Raw genomic sequence first — 19,052 nt, 5'->3', positions numbered from 1 at the left:
AGCTGGGGATGCCGTCTGGGCTGGCAGCCTTGCGAGGGTTAACATGTTTAAATGTTTTACTCACGTTGGCTGTAGTGAAGGAGAGCCTGCAGGTTTTGCTAGCGGGCCGTGTCGGTGGCACTGTATTGTCCTCAAAGCGAGCAAAGAAGTTGTTTAGTTTGTCTGGGAGCAAGACATCGTGGTCCGCGATGGGGCTGGTTTTCTTTTTGTAGTCCATGATTGACTGTAGACCCTGCCACATACCTCTCATGTTTGAGCCGTTGAATTGCGAATCTACTTTGTCTCTATACTGACGCTTAGCTTGTTTGATTGCCTTGCGGAGGTCGCCTTGCCCTGATTAAAAGCAGTTGTTCGCGCTTTCAGTTTTGTGCGAATGCTGCCATCAATCCACAGTTTCTGGTTGGGGAAGGTTTTTATAGTCGCTGTGGGTGCAACATCACCGATGCACTTGCTAATAAACTCACTCACCAAATAAGCGTATTCATCAATGTTATTGTCTGACGCTATACGGAACATATCCCAGTCCACGTGATCGAAGCAATCTTTAAGCGTGGAATCCGATTGGTCGGACCAGCATTGAACAGACCTGAGCATGGTCGTTTCCTGTTTTAGTTTCTGTCTATAGGCTGGGAGCAACAAAATGGAGTCGTGGTCAGATTTTCCAAAAGGAGGGCGGGGAGGGCTTTGTATGCGTTGTGGAAGTTAGAATAACAATGATCCAGTTTTTCCAGCCTGGGTCGCGCATTCGATATGCTGATAAAATTTAGGAAGCCTTGTTTTCAGATTAGCCTTGTTAAAATCCCCAGTTACAATAAATGCAGCTTCAGGATATGTGGTTTCTAGTTTATATAGAGTCCAATAAAGTTCTTTCAGGGCCGTCGATGTGTCTGCTTGGGGGGGATATACACGACTGTAATTATAATCGAAGAGAATTCTCTTGGTAGATAATGCGGTCGGCATTTGATTGCAAGAAATTCTAGGTCAGGTGAACAAAAGGACTTGAGTTCCTGTATGTTGTTATAATCACACCACGTCTTGTTAATCATAAGGCATACACCCCCGCCCTGTTTGTTTCTGTCGGCGCGATGCGTGAAGAAACCAGGTGGCTGTACCGACTCTGATAACGTATCCAGAGTGAGCCATGTTTCCGTGAAACAAAGAACGTGACAATCTCTGATGTCTCTCTGGAAGGCAACCCTTGCTCGGATTTTGTCTACCTTGTTGTCAAAAGACTGGAAATTGGCGAGTAGTATGCTCGTGAGCAGTGGGCGTTGTGACCGTCTACGGAGCCTGACCAGAAGACTGCTCCGTCTACCCCTTCTGAGGCGCCGTTGTTTTTGGTCGCCGGCTGGGATCCGATCCATTGTCCTGGGTGGTGGACCAAAAAGAGGATCCGCTTCGGGAAAGTCGTATTCCTGGTCGTAATGTTTGTGACTTGACGTTGCTCTTATATACAATAGTTCCTCCCGGCTGTATGTAATAAAACTTAAGATTTTCTGGGGTAACAATGTAAGAAATAATACATTAAAATTATTTTAAAAAAAATACTGCATAGTTTCCAAGGAACGCGAAGTGAGGCGGCCATCTATGTCGGCGCCCGAAGTCTGCACAAATCCTAGCAAAGACAGAAGGTGCAATATAACATATTTCAGATATATTTCAGATACAGTTTTCAGATAGGCTAAGACTATCATTAGAAATGTACAGTTTATATGCAGATTGTTTTCTTATGCTCAGCACTACAAACGTTCCTACCTTGTCAGAAGCAATCAAATCAAGAGCTATGAAACACCCCAAACATTTATCTTCTCAAAACAGGGAACTACACTCCCCTCCATATTTATTTGGACAGTGAAGAAAACATTTGTGAATTTGACTCTATACTCCAGCATTTGTATTTCAGATCAAATCTTTCATATGTGGCAACAATACAGAATGTCACCTTTTACTTTAGGGTATTTTTACACTACCGTTCAAAAGTTTGGGGTCACTTAATTAAAAATGTCCTTGTTTTTGAAAGAAAATCTATTTTTTTGTCCATTAAAATGAAATCAAATTCATCAAAAATACAGTGTAGACAATGTTAATGTTGTAAATTACTATTGTAGCCAGAAACGGCTTATTTTTAATGGAATATCTACATAGGCTTATAGAGGCCCATTATCAACAACCATCACTCCTGTGTTCCAATGGCACGTTGTGTTAGCTAATCCAAGTTTCTCATTTGAAAGGCTAGTTGATCATTAGAAAACCCTTTTGCAATTATGTTAGCACAGCTGAACACTGTCATTCTGATTAAAGAAGCAATAAAACTGGCCTTCCTTAGACTAGTTGAGTATCTGGAGCATCAGCATTTGTGGGTTCGATAACAGGCTCAAAATGGCTAGAAACAAAGACTTTCTTCTGAAACTCGTCAGTATATTCTTCTTCTGAGAAATTAAGGCAGCTTCATTAAATAGTACCAGCAAAACACCAGTCTCAACGTTAACAGTGAAGAGGCAACTGCCTTCTAGGCAGTGTTCCTCTGTCCAGTGTCTGTTCTTTTGCCCATCTTAATCTTTTATTTTTATTGGCAAGTCTGAGAAATTGCTTTTTCTTTGCAACTCTGCCTAGAAGACCAGCATCCCGGAGTCGCCTCTTCACTGTTGAAGCTGCCAGTTGAGGACTTGTGAGACATCTGTTTCTCAAACTAGACACTCTAATGTACTTGTCCTCTTGCTCAGTTGTGCACCGGGGCCTCCCACTCATTCTATTCTGGTTAGAGCCAGTTTGCGCTGTTCTGTGAAGGGAGTAGTACACAGCATTGTACGAGATCTTCAGTTTCTTGGCAATTTCTCGCATGGAATAGCCTTAATTTCTTAGAACAAGAATACTGACGAGTTTCAGAAGAAAGTTTTGTATCTAGCCATTTTGAGCCGGCAATCGAACCCACAAATGCTGATGCTCCAGATACTCAACTAGTCTAAAGAAGGCCAGATTTATTGCGTCTTTCATCAGAACAACAGTTTTTAGCTGTGCGAACATAATTGCAAAAGGGTTTTCTAATGATCAACTAGCCTTTCAAATGAGAAACTTGGATTACCTAACACAACATGCCATTGGAACATTAGAGGGATGGTTGCTGATAATGGGCCTCTGTACGCCTATGTAGATATTCCATAGAAAATCTACTGTTTCCAGATACAATAGTCACGGCTGTCGTAGGAGAGAGAGGACCAAGGCGCAGCGGGTTGCGTGCTCATCATAATTATTTATTAAAATGAATGTGAACACGGGAAAAACAATAAACAAAAGAACGACAGAAGACAGTTTAACAGGCTATACTCACAACAGCAGTGTTAAAGACAACTACTCACAATTAACAACCCCAAACACATACCTATATATAGGACTCTCAATCAGAGGAAAATAGAAACACCTGCCTCCAATTGAGAGTCCACACCCAAACCTAAACATAGAAAAACTAAACTAGACAGAACGTAGAAAATACAACATAGAACACAAAACCCAGAACATACACCAAAACCTCTACAATACACATAACCCCCGAACCACATAAAACAAATACCCTCTGCCACGTCCTGACCAAACTACAATACAAATAATACCTAAACTGGTCAGGACGTGACAGCACTGTATTTCTGATCAATTTGATGTTATTTTAATGTCTTAATTTTTTCTATTTTCTATATTATAGAATAATAGTGAAGACATGAAAACTATAATATAACACATATGGAATCATGTGGTAACCAAAAAAAGTGTTAAACAAATCAAAATATATTTTATATTTGAGATTCTTCAACGTAGCCACCCTTTGACTTGATGAGAGCTTTGCACACTCTTGGCATTCTCTCAACCAGCTTCATGAAGTGGTCTCCTGGAATGCATTTCAATTAACAGGTGTGCCTTGTCAATAGTTAATTTGTGGAATTTCATTCCTTCTTAATGCATTTGAGACAATCAGTTGTGTTGTGAAATGGTTGGTATACAGAAGATAGCTCTATTTGGTAAAAGACCAAGTCAGTATTATGGCAAGAACAGCTCAAATAAGAAAAGAGAAATGACAGCCCATCATTACTTAAAGACATTAATGTCAATCAATTTGGAAATGATAGTTTGTTGGTGATGTGGACACCAAGGAACTTCGAAGCTCTCAACCTGCTCCACTACAGCCCCTTCGATGAGAATGGGGGCGTGCTGGGTCCTCCTTTTCCTGTAGTCCACAATCATCTCCTTTGTCTTGATCATGTTGAGGGAGAGCTTGTTATCCTGGCACCACACTGCCAGGTCTCTGACCTCCTCCCTATAGTCTGTCTCATTGTTGTCGGTGATCAGCCCTACCACTGTTGTGTCATCGGCAAACTTAGTGATGTGTTGGAGTCATACCTGGCCGTGCAGTCATGGGTGAACAGGGAGTACAGGAGGGGACTGAGCACGCACCCAAGAGGGGGCGCCATGTCGAGGATCAGCGTGGCAGATGCGTTGTTACGTACCCCTACCACCTGGGGGTGGCCCGTCAGGAAGTCCAGGATCCAGTTGCAGAGGGAGGTGTTTAGTCCTAGGGTCCTTAACTTAGTGATGTGCTTTGAGGGCACTATGGTGTTGAACGCTGAGCTGTAGACAATGAATTGCATTCTCACGTAGGTGTTCCTGTTGTCCAGGTGGGAAAGGGCAGTGTGGAGTGTAATAGAGATTGCATCATCTGTGGATCTGTTTGGGCGGTATGCAAATTGGAGTGGGTCTAGGGTTTCTGGGATAATGGCGTTGATGTGAGCCATGACCAGCCTTTCAAAGCACGTCATGGCTACAGACGTGAGTGCTACGGGTCGGTAGTCATTTAGGCAGGTTAACTTAGTGCATCATCTGACCTCTTCTTCATCGATGAAGTCACTGGTGCTTCCTGGTTTAGTTTTTGCTTGTAAGCTGGAATCAGGAGGATAGAGTTATGGTCAGATTTGCCAAATGGAGGGCAAAGGAGAGCTTTGTACGCATCTCTGTGTGTGGAGTAAAGGTGGTCTGGAGATTTTTTTGTCTTGGTTGCACATTTAACATGCTGGTAGAGTCCCCTGCCACTAGGAGCGTCACCTCTGGATGCGCGTTTTCCTCTTTGTTTATGGCCTTATACAGCTTATTGAGCACCCCACACTTGATGGTGTGGGGGTGCTTTTCTGGCGACACTGTCTGTGTTTTATTTCGAATTCAAGGCACACTTAACCAGCATGGCTACCACAGCATTCTGCAGCGATACGCCATCCCATCTGGTTTGCACTTAGTGGGCCTATCATTTGTTTTTCAACAGGACAATGACCCAAAACACACCTCCAGGCTGTGTAAGGGCTATTTGACCAAGAAGTAGAGTGATGGAGTTCTGCGTCAGATGACCTGGCCTCCACAATCACCCAACCTCAACCCAATTGAGATGGTTTGGGACCGCAGAGAGAGGGAAAAGCCGCCAACAAGCGCTGAGCATACCGTATGTGGGAACTCCTTCAAAACAGTTGGAAAAGCATTTTTGAGAGAATTCCGAGAATGTGCAGAGTTGTCATCGAGGCAAAGGGTGGCTACTTTGAAGAATCTAAAATCTAAAATATATTTTGATTTGTTAAACACCTTCTCGGTTACTGCATGATTCTGGTACTGTACGTATTTGGACAAATTCTCTTATAGTGTATTAATGTAGTCAAAAGTTTAGTATTCGGTGCCATATTCCTTGCAATGACTACATCAAGTTGTGACTTTACAAACTTGTTGGATGCATTTGCTGTTTATTTTGATTGTGTTTTAGATTATGTTTGGCCCAATAAGAACTGAATGGTGAATAATGTATGATGTCATTTTGGAGCCCCTTTTATTGTAGGTAAGAATATAATATGTTTCTGAACACTTCTACATTAATATAGATGCTACCATGAGAATTAACTGTATAATCAGGAATTAATTGTAAATAATAATAATGAGAAAGTTACAGAGGAACAAAGATCATACCCCACAAAAAATGTTAACCTCTCACCATTACCAATACAGTATAATTTTTTGGGGGGTATGATCATTGTTTATCTGTAGCTTTCTCACTCATCATTATTCTCGATTCATTCATGATTATCCATAATCATGGTAGCATCCACATTAATGTACAATACTTGTCTTTTGACTACCTTAATAGATAAGTGAATTTGTCATAATACTTATGAAATAAATTAATTCAAATGGGGGACATAAGGTGAAATACATAAGGTGTATTTCTAAACGGAAAAACAGATATGTATGAAAATACCCTCAAATAAAAGGAGGCATTACGTACTCTTTCCTCATATGAAACATTTGATCTCAAATCCAAAATGCTGTAGTCAAATTTACAAATGTTATCTTCACTGTCCAAATAAATACAAGATGGTGTAGCAGTTCAGACGTCTTTGTCTTTGTCTTGTCATGTCCCGTGTATATATCTTTTTTCCCTTCGTATATACAGCTGTATTTGGTATATATTTTGTATATTTTTAACCTCAGTTTCAACATACTCTCCTGCAATCGCCTCACACAATGTGGTATGGATCTGCTATTTTCTATACTTTAGAACCAGAACCCACAACAGAAGCTAGCCAGCTAGCTACTAGCTAGTAGTCAGTTAGCCACTGCTAGCGGTCATCAGCTAACCTTAGCCCGGTTAACTCCTGCCAGTCTGCACAGCGCGATTCAACCCAGAGCATACCGGACTGCTTTTTCTCCACATCTCCGGTTTCCTACTTCAAGCTCTGAACCTTTTCACCTGGATCATCGCAGCTGCTATCCGAGTGGCTACCCCCTGGCTACTGTCTCTGTCCCGAAGCAAGCACCAGTGAGCCTGGAACTAGCCTTGTGCTAGGCCCATCTCCTGGCTAGCAGAAGAGGTCCATCAGCCACTCCTTGGACTACAATACATATTTTGCCAAATGGCATGGACCCCTTTTTATTGCCGATACGGAGCCCCGCCAATTCCATCACGACTGGTCTATCGACGTAATCCGCCAGATGGGTTTCAACAGTCTCCTCCGTCATGACGTCCCCTGAAGGCCCATTCGCTAGCCTGCTAGCTACGGCCCGCTAGCTGCCTAGAGCATATCGACTGTTAGCTGAAGAGGACCATCAGCAAATTTCTAGGGCTACAATACCTATTTTGCCAATTGGTCTGGACCCTTTTACTGCCTACACGGAGCCCTGCTGATCCAACACGACTAGTCTACCGACGTAACCGTCTGAGGGGGCTACAAAAGACTCTCTGAATCGCCGTGTCTCCAGCTCGCCAAGCTTCCCACTATGATCACTCGGCTACGCATGCCTCTCCCTAATGTCAATATGTCTTGTCCATTGCTGTTTTGGTTAGTGATTATTGTCTTATTTCACTGTAGAGCCTCCAGCCCTGCTCAATATGCCTTAGCTAGCCCTTTTGTTTCACCTCCCACACATGCGGTGACCTCACCTGGTCTAAATGATGTCTATAGAGACAAAACCTCTCTCATCGTCACTCAATGCCTAGGTTTACCTCCACTGTATTCACATCCTACCATTCCCTTGTCTGTACATTATGCCTTGAATCTATTCTTCCGCGCCCAGAAACCTGCTCCCTTTACTCTCTGTTCCGAACGCACTAGACAACCAGTTCTTATAGCCTTTAGCCGTATCCTTAGCCTACTCCTCTTCTGTTCCTCTGGTGATGTAGAGGTTAATCAAGGCCCTGCAGCACCTAGCTCCACTCCCATTCCCCAGGCACTCTCAATTGTTGACTTCTGTAACTGTAAAAGCCTTGGTTTCATGCATGTTAACATTAGAAGCCTCCTCCCTAAGTTGGTTTTACTCACTGCTTTAGCACACTCTGCCAACCCGGATGTCCTAGCCGTGTCTGAATCCTGGCTTAGGAAGGCCACCAAAAATCCTGAAATTTCCATCCCTAACTATAACATTTCCCAACAAGATAGAAATGCCAAAGGGGCTGGAGTTGCAATCTACTGCAGAGATAGCCTGCAGAGTTCTGTCATGCTACCCAGGTCTGTGGCCAAACAATTTGAGCTTCTACTTGTGAATTGATTGCTCCCCATCTATCTTCAGAGCTCGTACTGTTAGGTGACCTAAACTGGGACATGCTTAACACTCCGGCAGTCCTATAATCTAAGCTAGATGCCCTCAATCTAACACAAACAATCAATGAACCTACCAGTTACAACCCCAAATCTGTAAACACGGGCACCCTCATAGATATCATCACTGTCAAACGCTCCCTAAAACACTTCAGCGAGCACGCCTTTTTAATCGACATGGAAGGATATTGACCTCATCCCGTCAGTAGAGGATGCCTGGTTAATCTTTAAAAGTGACTTCCTCACCATCTTAAATAAGCATGCCCCATTCAAAAAATGTAGAACCAGGAACAGATATAGCCCTTGGTTCACTCCAGACCTGACTGCCCTTGACAGCACAAAAACATCCTGTGGCATACTGCATTAGCATCAAATAGCCCCCATGATATGCAACTTTTCAGGGAAGTTAGGAACTTATATACACAGGCAGTTAGGAAAGGAAAGGCTAGCTTTTTCAAACAGACATGTGTATCCTGTAGCACAAACTCCAAAAAGTTCGGGGACACTGTAAAGTCCATGGAGAAAAAGAGCACCTCCTCCCAGTTGCCCACTGCACTGAGGCTAGGAAACACTGTCACCACCGATAAATGCACCATAATTGAGAATTTCAATAAGCATTTTTCTACGGCTGGCCATGCTTTCCACCTGGCTACCCCTACCCCGGTCAACAGCTCTGCATCTCTCACAGCAACTTGCCCAAACATCCCCCATTTCTCCTTCACCCAAATCCAGATAGCTGATGTTCTGAAAGAGTTGCAAAATCTGGATCCCTACAACTCAGCTGGGCTAGATAATCTGGACCCTCTCTTTCTGAAATTATCCGCCGCAATTGTTGCAACCCCTATTAATAGCCGGTTCAAACTGTCTTTCGTATCGTCTGAGATCCCCAAATATTGGAAAGTTGCCGCGGTCATCCCCATCTTCAAAGGGGGAGACACTCTAGACCCAAACTGTTACAGACCTATATCTATCCTACCCTGCCTTTCTAAAGGTCTTTGAAAGTGTAAGGTCTGTCGTCAGAAATGGACCAAGGCGCAGCGGGAATGTGGATACTCATATTTCTTTAATAAAAGCACGTAAAGCATTCACAGGGAAAACAATAAACAATACTTACGACGACAGGAACAGTTTTGCAGGCTAACAAACGCAGTGCAAAAACAACTACCCACAACCACAAGGAAAAACACACCCTACTATATAGGACTCCCAATCAAAGGCAACTCAACACACCTGCCTTCAATTGGGAGTCCAACACCCAACTCACACGTAACACAAAATCTCTGCCACGTCCTGACCAAAACGAATACAATTGCTCCCTCTGCTGGTCAGGACGTGACAGTACCCCCCCTCAAGGTGCAGACCCCGGAATGCACCTTAACCTCTATGGGCTAGGTGGGACGCTAGCGTGCCACCCGTGGTGCACTCCATCAACAGCAGGTGCATTTCAAGAGCGGCAAATTTGAATCCAAATAAATGTCAAAATTCTAATTTTTCAAACATACAACTATTTTACACCCTTTGAAAGATAAACATCTCCTTAATCTAACCACGTTTTACGATTTCAAAAAGGTTTTACGGCGAAAGCATAAATTTAGAGTATGTTAGGACAGTACATTTACAAGAGTTGTGTGTAATGTTTTGTCGATTCAAAGACAGGGTCACCAAAACCATAAAACCAGCTAAAATGATGCACTAACCTTTTACAATCTCCATCAGATGACACTCCTAGGACATTATGTTAGACAATGCATGCATTTTTAGTTCTATCAAGTTCATATTTATATCCAAAAACAGCGTTTTACTATGGCATTGATGTTGAGGAAATCGTTTCCCTCCAATAACCGGCAGTCAAGTCAGCGTCACAAATTAAATAATTAAAATTAGAAAACATTGGTAAAATATTATATTGTCATTTAAAGAATTATAGATTTACATCTCTTGAACGCAATCAACTTGCCAGATTTAAAAATAACCTTACTGGGAAATCACACTTTGCAATAATCTGAGCACTGCGCCCAGAAAAATACGCGTTGCGATACAGACTAGACGTCATGTTGGGGAGATCTAAAATCGAAAATACTATGTAAATAATCCATTACCTTTGATTCTCTTCATCAGATGTCACTTCCAGGTATCACAGGTCCATAACGAATGTAGTTTTGTTCAAAAAAGCTCATCATTTATATCCAAAAATCTCCGTCTTGTTAGCACGTGATCTAAGCCAGCCGGACTTCTCGTCATGAACGAGGGGAAAAAATATATTTACGTTCGTTCAAACATGTCAAACGTTGTATAGCATAAATCATTAGGGCCTTTTTAACCAGAACATGAATAATATTCAAGGTGGACGAATGCATACTCTTTTATAACGTATTGGAACGAGGGTACCCAACATGAACTCGCGCCAGGTGTCTAATGGGACATCATCGTTCCATGGCTCTTGTTCGGTCAGATCTCCCTCCAGAAGACTCAAAACACTTTGTAAAGGCTGGTGACATCTAGTGGAAGCAATAGGAAGTGCCAAAATATTCCTCAGCCCCTGTGCTTTTCAATGGGATAGGTTTAAAGGTAATACAACACATCAGGTATCCACTTCCTGTCAGAAAATGTCTCAGGGTTTTGCCTGCCAAATGAGTTCTGTTATACTCACAGACACCATTCAAACAGTTTTAGAAACTTTCGAGTGTTTTCTATCCATATATAATAAGTATATGCATATTCTAGTTACTGGGTAGGATTAGTAACCAGATTAAATCGGGTACATTTTTTTTATCCAGACGTGCAAATGCTGCCCCCTAGCCCTAACAGGTTAAAAAAGAAAACACAAAAAAATCCCCAATACCCCAACAAAACCAATAAACAATACCCCCTAAACAATAAGGGAGGGAAGGGAGGGTGGCTGCCGTCAACGACGGCACGGTGCTACACCCTCCCTCCCCAACCCACCTATCCTGGAGGTGGCTCAGGTGCGGGACGTGAACCTCGCTCCACCTTCGGCGTCGCCCACTTCGGTGGCGCCGATAGCTGCGCCGGACAGACGGGCCACTCGGGCTGACCCTGGCAGACGGACCACTTTGGCTGGGCCGGAGGACAGGCGGGCCACTTGGGCTGGGCTGGAGGACAGGCGGGCCACTTGGGCTGGGCCGGAGGACAGGCGGGCCACTCGGGCTGGGCCGGAGGACAGGCAGACAACGTGGGCTGGGCCGGAGGACAGGCGGGCCACTCGGGCTGGGCCGGAGGACAGGCGGGCCACTCGGGCTGGGCCGGAGGACAGGCGGGCCACTCGGGCTGGGCCGGAGGACAGGCGGGCCACTCGGGCTGGGCCGGAGGACAGGCGGGCCACTCGGGCTGGACCGGAGGACAGGCGGGCCACTCGGGCTGGACCGGAGGACAGGCGGGCCACTCGGGCTGGACCGGAGGACAGGCGAGGCACCTTGGCAGATCCGGGCAGACTGGCCACTCTGGCAGATCCGGGCAGACGGGCCACTCGGGCTGGGCCGGAGGACAGGCGGGCCACTCGGGCTGGGCCGGAGGACAGGCGGGCCACTCTGGCAGCTCCGGGCAGGCGGGCCACTCTGGCAGACCCGGGCAGACGGGCCACTCTGGCAGACCCGGGCAGATGGGCCACTCTGGCAGACCCGGGCAGACGGGCCACTCTCGCAGACCCGGGCAGTCCGGCCACTCTGGCAGCTCCGGGCAGTCGGGCCACTCTGGCAGCTCCGGGCAGTCGGGCCACTCTGGCTGATCCGGACAGGCGGGCCACTTGGGCTGGGCTGGAGGACAGGCGGGCCACTTGGGCTGGGCCGGAGGACAGGCGGGCCACTCGGGCTGGGCCGGAGGACAGGCAGACAACGTGGGCTGGGCCGGAGGACAGGCGGGCCACTCGGGCTGGGCCGGAGGACAGGCGGGCCACTCGGGCTGGGCCGGAGGACAGGCGGGCCACTCGGGCTGGGCCGGAGGACAGGCGGGCCACTCGGGCTGGACCGGAGGACAGGCGGGCCACTCGGGCTGGACCGGAGGACAGGCGGGCCACTCGGGCTGGGCCGGAGGACAGGCGGGCCACTCGGGCTGGGCCGGAGGACAGGCGGGCCACTCGGGCTGGACCGGAGGACAGGCGGGCCACTCGGGCTGGACCGGAGGACAGGCGAGGCACCTTGGCAGATCCGGGCAGACTGGCCACTCTGGCAGATCCGGGCAGACGGGCCACTCGGGCTGGGCCGGAGGACAGGCGGGCCACTCGGGCTGGGCCGGAGGACAGGCGGGCCACTCTGGCAGCTCCGGGCAGGCGGGCCACTCTGGCAGACCCGGGCAGACGGGCCACTCTGGCAGACCCGGGCAGATGGGCCACTCTGGCAGACCCGGGCAGACGGGCCACTCTCGCAGACCCGGGCAGTCCGGCCACTCTGGCAGCTCCGGGCAGTCGGGCCACTCTGGCAGCTCCGGGCAGTCGGGCCACTCTGGCTGATCCGGGCAGTCGGGCCACTCTGGCTCATCCGGGCAGACGGGCCACTCTGGCATCTCTGGGCAGACGGGCCACTCTGGCATCTCCGGGCAGATGGGCCACTCTGGCAGCTCCTGACTAGCGGGCGGCTTTGGCGACTCCTGACTGGCGGGCAGCTCTGGCGACTCCTGACTGGCGGGCAGCTCTGGCGACTCCTGACTGGCGGGCAGCTCTGGCGACTCTTGACTGGCGGGCAGCTCTGGCGACTCTTGACTGACGGGCAGCTCTGGTGACTCTTGACTGGCGAGGCTGGGCTGACGCACTAGATGCCTGATGTGTGGGGCTGGTACTGGACATGCCAGCCTGGAGACATGCACCTCCATGCTAGGGCGTATAGCGGGAAACACCGGACCGTAGAGGCGCACTGCCGGTCTTGAGCGCAGGGTTGGCATCACCCCTTCACGCTCGATGCTCATCTCGCCCTGGCACATGCGGGGCACTGGTACAGGGCGGACTGGGCTGTGCGTGCGTATAGGCAAGATAGTGCGCACCTCAGCGAAACATGGCGCCCTCCACCTCATACGCTCCTCCATGTAATCACAGGTAGCTGGCTTACGGCTCTTCCTTGGCCTAGCCAAACTACCCGTGTGCCCCCCCCAATTTTTTTATTGGGGGTGCCTCTCCGGCTTCCTCGCCAGCCGTGTTCCAGCATAACGTTCGCTCTCTTTTCCTGCTGCCTCCGCTCTCCTGGCTGCCTCCACCTGTTCCCATGGGAGGCGATCCCTTCGAGCCAGGATCTCTGCCCATATGTAGGATCCCTTGCCGTTCAGGATATCCTCCCATGTCCATTCATCAACCCGATGCTCCTTCCTCCTCCGCTGCTTGGTCCTTTTGTGGTGGGTAGTTCTGTAAGGTCTGTCGTCAGAAATGGACCAAGGCGCAGCGGGAATGTGGATACTCATATTTCTTTAATAAAGCACGTAAAGCATCCACAGGGAAAACAATAAACAATACTCACAACGACAGGAACGGTTTTGCAGGCTAACAAACACAGTGCAAAAACAACTACCCACAACCACAAGGAAAAACACACCCTACTATATAGGACTCCCATTCAAAGGCAACTCAACACACCTGCCTTCAACTGGGAGTCCAACACCCTACTCACACGTAACACAAAATCTCTGCCACGTCCTGACCAAAACTAATACAATTGCTCCCTCTGCTGGTCAGGACGTGACAGAAAGCCAAGTTTACAAACAGATCACCGACCATTTTGAATCCCACCGTACCTTCTCCGCTATGCAATCTGGTTTCCGAGCTGGTCATGGGTGCACCTCAGCCACGCTCAAGGTCCTAAACGATATCATAACCGCCATCGATAAAAGACAATACTGTGCAGCCATTTTCAGTGACCTGGCCAAGGCTTTTGACTCTGTCAATCACCACATTCTTATCGGCAGACTCAACAGCCTTGGTTTCTCAAATGACTGCCTCGCCTGGTTCACCAACTACTTCTCATACAGAGTTCAGTGTGTCAAATTGGAGGGCCTGTTGTCCGGACCTCTGGCAGTCTCTATGGGGGTACCACAGGGCTCAATTCTCGGGCTGACTCTTTTCTCTGTATACATCAATGATGTCGCTCTTGCTGCTGGTGATTCTCTGATCCACCTTTATGCAGAGGACACCATTCTGTAATCTTCTGGCCCTTCTTAGGGCACTGTGTTAACAAACCTCCATATGAGCTTCAATGCCATACAACTCTCCTTCCGTGGCCTCCAACTGCTCTTAAATGCAAGTAAAACTAATTGCATGCTCTTCAACTGATCGCTGCCTGCACCTGCCTGCCCGCCCATCCAGCATCACTACTCTGGACGGTTCTGACTTAGAATATATGGACAGTTACAAATACCTAGGTGTCTGGCTAGACTGAAAACTCTCCTTCCAGACTCACATTAAGCATCTCCAATCCAAAATTTAAATCTAGAATCAGCTTCCTATTTCACAAAACAAAGCATCCTTCAATCATGCTGCCAAACATACCCTCGTAAACTGACCATCCTACCGATCCTTGACTTCGGCGATGTAATTTACAAAATAGCCTCCAACAATCTACTCAGCAAATTGGATGCAGTCTATCACAGTGCCATCCGTTTTGTCACCAATGCCCCATATACTACCCACCACTGCGACCTGAATGCTCTCGTAGGCTGGCCCTCGCTTCATACTCGTCGCCAATCCCACTGGCTCCAGGTCATCTATAAGTCTTTGCTAGGTAAATCCCCACTTTATCTCAGCTCACTGGTCACCATAGCAGCACCCACCCATGGCACGCGCTCCAGCAGGTATATTTGACTGGTCACCCCCAAAGCCTATTTCTCATTTGGCCACCTTTCCTTCCAGTTCTCTGCTGCCAATGACTGGAACGAATTGCAAAAATCACTGAAGCTGGAGACTCATATCTCCCTTACTAACTTTAAACATCAGCTGTCAGAGCAACTCACAGATCATTGCACCTGTACATAGCCCATCTGTAAATAGCCCATCCAACTACCTCATCCCCATATTGTTATTTATTTTTTGCACCTTTGCACCCCAGTATCTCTACTTGCACATTCACCTTCTGCACATCTTTCACTCCAGTGTTTAATTTCAAAATTGTAATTACTTCACCACTACGGCCTATCTATCGCCTACCTCCCTTATCTTACCTCATTTGCACACACTGTATATAGATTTTTCTATTGTGTTATTGACTGTACGATTGTTTATTCCATGTGCAACTCTGTGTTGTTGTTTGTGTTGCACTCCTTTGCTTTGTCTTGGCCAGGTCGCAGTTGTAAATGAGAACTTGTTCTCAACTGGCCTTCCTGGTTAAAGTTGAAATAAAAAAATCGAAAATAAAAAGAATTGTTCATAGGGGAGTGTACCTTGACTAATGTAAGTCAACTGTCTTCCATAGCTATAGCCCATACATCTCCCTTCTGTGACTAATGAATATCTATCCCTACCCATGGCTGTGTTATATCACTGTAATTGAGATGTCCTCTGTGTTATATCACTGTCGTTGAGATGTCCTTTGTGTTATATCACTGTCATTGAGATGTCCTCTGTGTTATATCACAGTCATTAAGCTGTCCTCTGTGTTATGTGGCTGTCATTGAGATGTCCTATGTGTTATATCACTGTCATTGAGATGTCCTCTGTGTTATATTGCTGTGTAATTGAAGTGTCCTCATTGTGTTCTCTGCCTCCCCAGATCACAGAGCAGCAGCTCCGGCAGACCAACGACCGCTTCAAGGCCTTCCTCAACGGAGACACCCAGATAGTGGCTGACGAAGCTTTCATCAACGCAGTCCAGAGTTACTATGAGGTACAGTAACATAACCTCTCTCTACTGCCACAGACCCATAACCCCATCTCTCTCTCTCTCTCTCTCTCTCTCTCTCTCTCTCTCTCTCTCTCTCTCTCTCTCTCTCTCTCTCTCTCTCTCTCTCTCTCTCTCTCTCTCTCTCTCAAAATCCCATAGTATTACTACCAGTCCAGAGCTACTAGGAGGTAAACTCTATCTCTGTGACTAACTTGCAGTCTTCACCCCCTGGGCCCAGTTTTTCAAAAGTTATCGGATTTTGGCAATCAGATAGGGTTAAATGCACAGGAATAGAACAGGCATTCAAGTCAATGATATGCCCGTTCTATTAATTATATTTCTATGCATTTATTCCTATCCGATTGCATTTTGAAAAATGGGGCCCTGGAGTCTGTCACAGTCTTATAATACTACGAGATAACCTAACAGGGTTGTGTGCTCGGCCCCGTGGCTACGCATGACTCCAACTCAATCATCAAGTTTGCTGAAGACACAACAATGGTAGGCCCGATTACCAACAACAATGAGACCGTCTCTAGGGAGGAGGTTAGAGCCCTGGTGGAGTGGTGCCAGGAAAATAACCTCTCCCTCAACGTAAAAAAACAAACAAAGGAGTATGGTGTCAAATTGATCTCTAAAATTGAGCGCGTGCGAAATGATGTTGTTGAACAAGATGGAACATCATTGAGCAAGTAAACACTGAGTCGAGAGAGCAGAGGACGCATCCTGTGAGCAGTAGATGAGTGCTGCGAGTGCATAGACCAGTTGAAAGCACAGATATTTGGCCAAGACCGAAAGGATGGGTCCCACGAGTGCACAGGCCAAACTTGAGAGCTTGCAAGTGCGACTTTGAGTGAGCAGAACATCATTGCCGCAGATCAAAAATAAAAATCGTGTAATAAAAAAATACAGAACCGTAAGCAAACACACGTTGTTCAAATGTGAAAAATGTATTGGAAAGCATCAAATTGTCTACCAACAATAGGCAAGTCTTTGTTAAGTTTTCACTCTCAATTTCTCAAGTTGCTCTCTCTCAGGTCTTGGCACCTTTGGGTTTCAATGTCTGTTTTCTTTTGATTGGATTTCAGGCTGGTGGGGGCAGGCGAATGCTTGCCAGTGGCCAGTCCAGTGTTGCGTTGTGTGATTGGCTGAGTCTTCTTGGGTGCATGACTTCAAACAGATGAGCTTTAGAGCCATCTGTTTAGCTTGATAGCCAGCTTGAACAGTAAGTACCGACCGACTTGGGAAACCCAGCTTCAACATGATACATAAGCAAAGCAATTGGGAAATAGATTATAAACTATACTATACCTTTAGTTGAGTGGAATCTACTTGCTAAAGTTAGCTAACTAACTAATTACTTGTTAGCCAGTAACGTTTGTCTGTAAGACGAAAAGCAGACAGTCTGCTCTAGCTAAGTAACACCATAGTCCATCACTAGATAATAGTTTCTCTTCACTTTTCCACAAAGTGTCTGGTAGGTGTTTGCTTGATATGAGGGAGTTAATGTATCAAAGAATAATTAGATTATGGACATAATGTGGATGTGATCTAACAGGTTCATTCATCACACAGTAGGTCCTGGACATCATTTAATACAGCTAAATATAATGATTCCATTGTTGGGAATAACATGTGAGTGCACACATAATAATGGCATAATGATGATACCATTGAAAGAAAAGAAGGACCAGGAGGGTAGTTAAGAGAAAGTGTAGGAATTGAGATGAAGGCAGGATCCAATATTTAGGATATTTACTCTATTAAGGGCATACATGCAGCACATGGGGGATTTTTTAATTATATGGTGACATGAAGGGGAGAGTCTAATACTTTAATACAGTACATAACGAGTGCCTTATAGAATGTAAACTGAAATGAATATGATTAACCAGCTAAACTCAGGTCAACATGTTATCATGGTACACACAGTATTCAAAGGAGGACTGAGGACAAAGCAACGCTATGTATTCACCAAACATTTAACTGAGGAAAACAGATTTGTTTTATAGTAACTGTCTGATTGGGAACCACAATTGCCTATCAAATTACAGTCTCAAATTATTTCAATTTACCATTGGATGTATTATTGAGTATAGGCAGTAATATAGGAGTCGAATCACATGGGGAGTCTGATCAGATCAGATGTTATCAGCAAGCCAGAGCCATCTGTGGAAAGAGCTCAAGTTGAACAAAGTTATATGTGCAAACGGATAACAAATGTATCATTCGACATAAGATTCCACCTAAAACAATGACATGAGCTCTGTCGCAATTATTCTCAACTCCTCACTTCCTCTCTACTCAGACTGTGTGTGTACTGATGTCTGGCCAGAGTGTGATTTAGTAAGGAAAAGTTTCAACCTAGGGCTGAATATGTCACGCAGGTTGCCAGCCTAAGAAACTGGGGAAAACGCAGAGTGGAATGTTTACATTTTCTACACCGGTAACTGGACGGCGTTCACACTTGTTGAATAGTTTCACCGTCCTGGAGCCTGATTTTCCTGCACCTTCGTCGCTGGGGGTGCCTGTATCAGCGGCCGCAGTGCCTACTACTACGATTTAGAAGTTGACGTCTGCAACCTTCCGTCCCTGCTCTGGATTAATTGGGGCTTCTCCAACTGTCGGAGGCCTGCACCAGGCACCGGGAGGAACAGGCTTAAGTCATCCAGCCTCTCGCCCGTCCATAAAGGGTTCTCCAGCTGTGATTTTAGGCAGATCCATGGTAGGAAATGTGACTGTTCCTGGTGCAAAAACATTGTCCTATCCCGGAGCTCGAGTAAATGACATTACTAAACTGCTCCCACATGTACTACGTCAGGTCATGGACATCGATTCTATCGTAGTCCATATGAGTTTTAATGACATTATGAAGAGTAGGTCTGAACAGTTGAAACTGGATTTTAAAGATCTGACTGACTCTCTGCTAGACACTAACAAAAGACCAATCATATCTGGCCCTGTGCCCTCTATGAATCGTGGCATTGAACGCTTTAGCAGGATTCTTTCTCTTCACAACTGGCTATGTGGTTATTACAGCTCAATGGGTGCAACTTTTGTTGACAATTTCGATATCTTTTGGAAACAAAACACATTTTATAAGGAGGATGGGATCCACAAAAATCAT

The 19,052-nt window shown here is 46.3% G+C and overlaps 1 protein-coding gene across 17 annotated transcripts in view; it reads left to right on the top strand.

The window, feature by feature from the left end:
* LOC100380688 (calcium-dependent secretion activator 1) overlaps positions 1-19,052 on the top strand; it is a 158,319-nt gene that overhangs the window by 24,162 nt on the left and 115,105 nt on the right. For all 17 annotated transcript variants that reach the window (XM_045705299.1, XM_045705298.1, XM_045705300.1 and 14 more), the window contains exon 2: positions 15,815-15,928. In XM_045705299.1, coding sequence (XP_045561255.1) covers positions 15,815-15,928 — 114 coding nt within the window. The remainder of the gene's footprint in view (positions 1-15,814; positions 15,929-19,052) is intronic.

The sequence above is a fragment of the Salmo salar genome, chromosome ssa22 (assembly GCF_905237065.1).
Source record: "Salmo salar chromosome ssa22, Ssal_v3.1, whole genome shotgun sequence".
NCBI lineage: Eukaryota > Metazoa > Chordata > Actinopteri > Salmoniformes > Salmonidae > Salmo > Salmo salar.
This window is presented reverse-complemented; position numbering and strand designations above follow the sequence as displayed.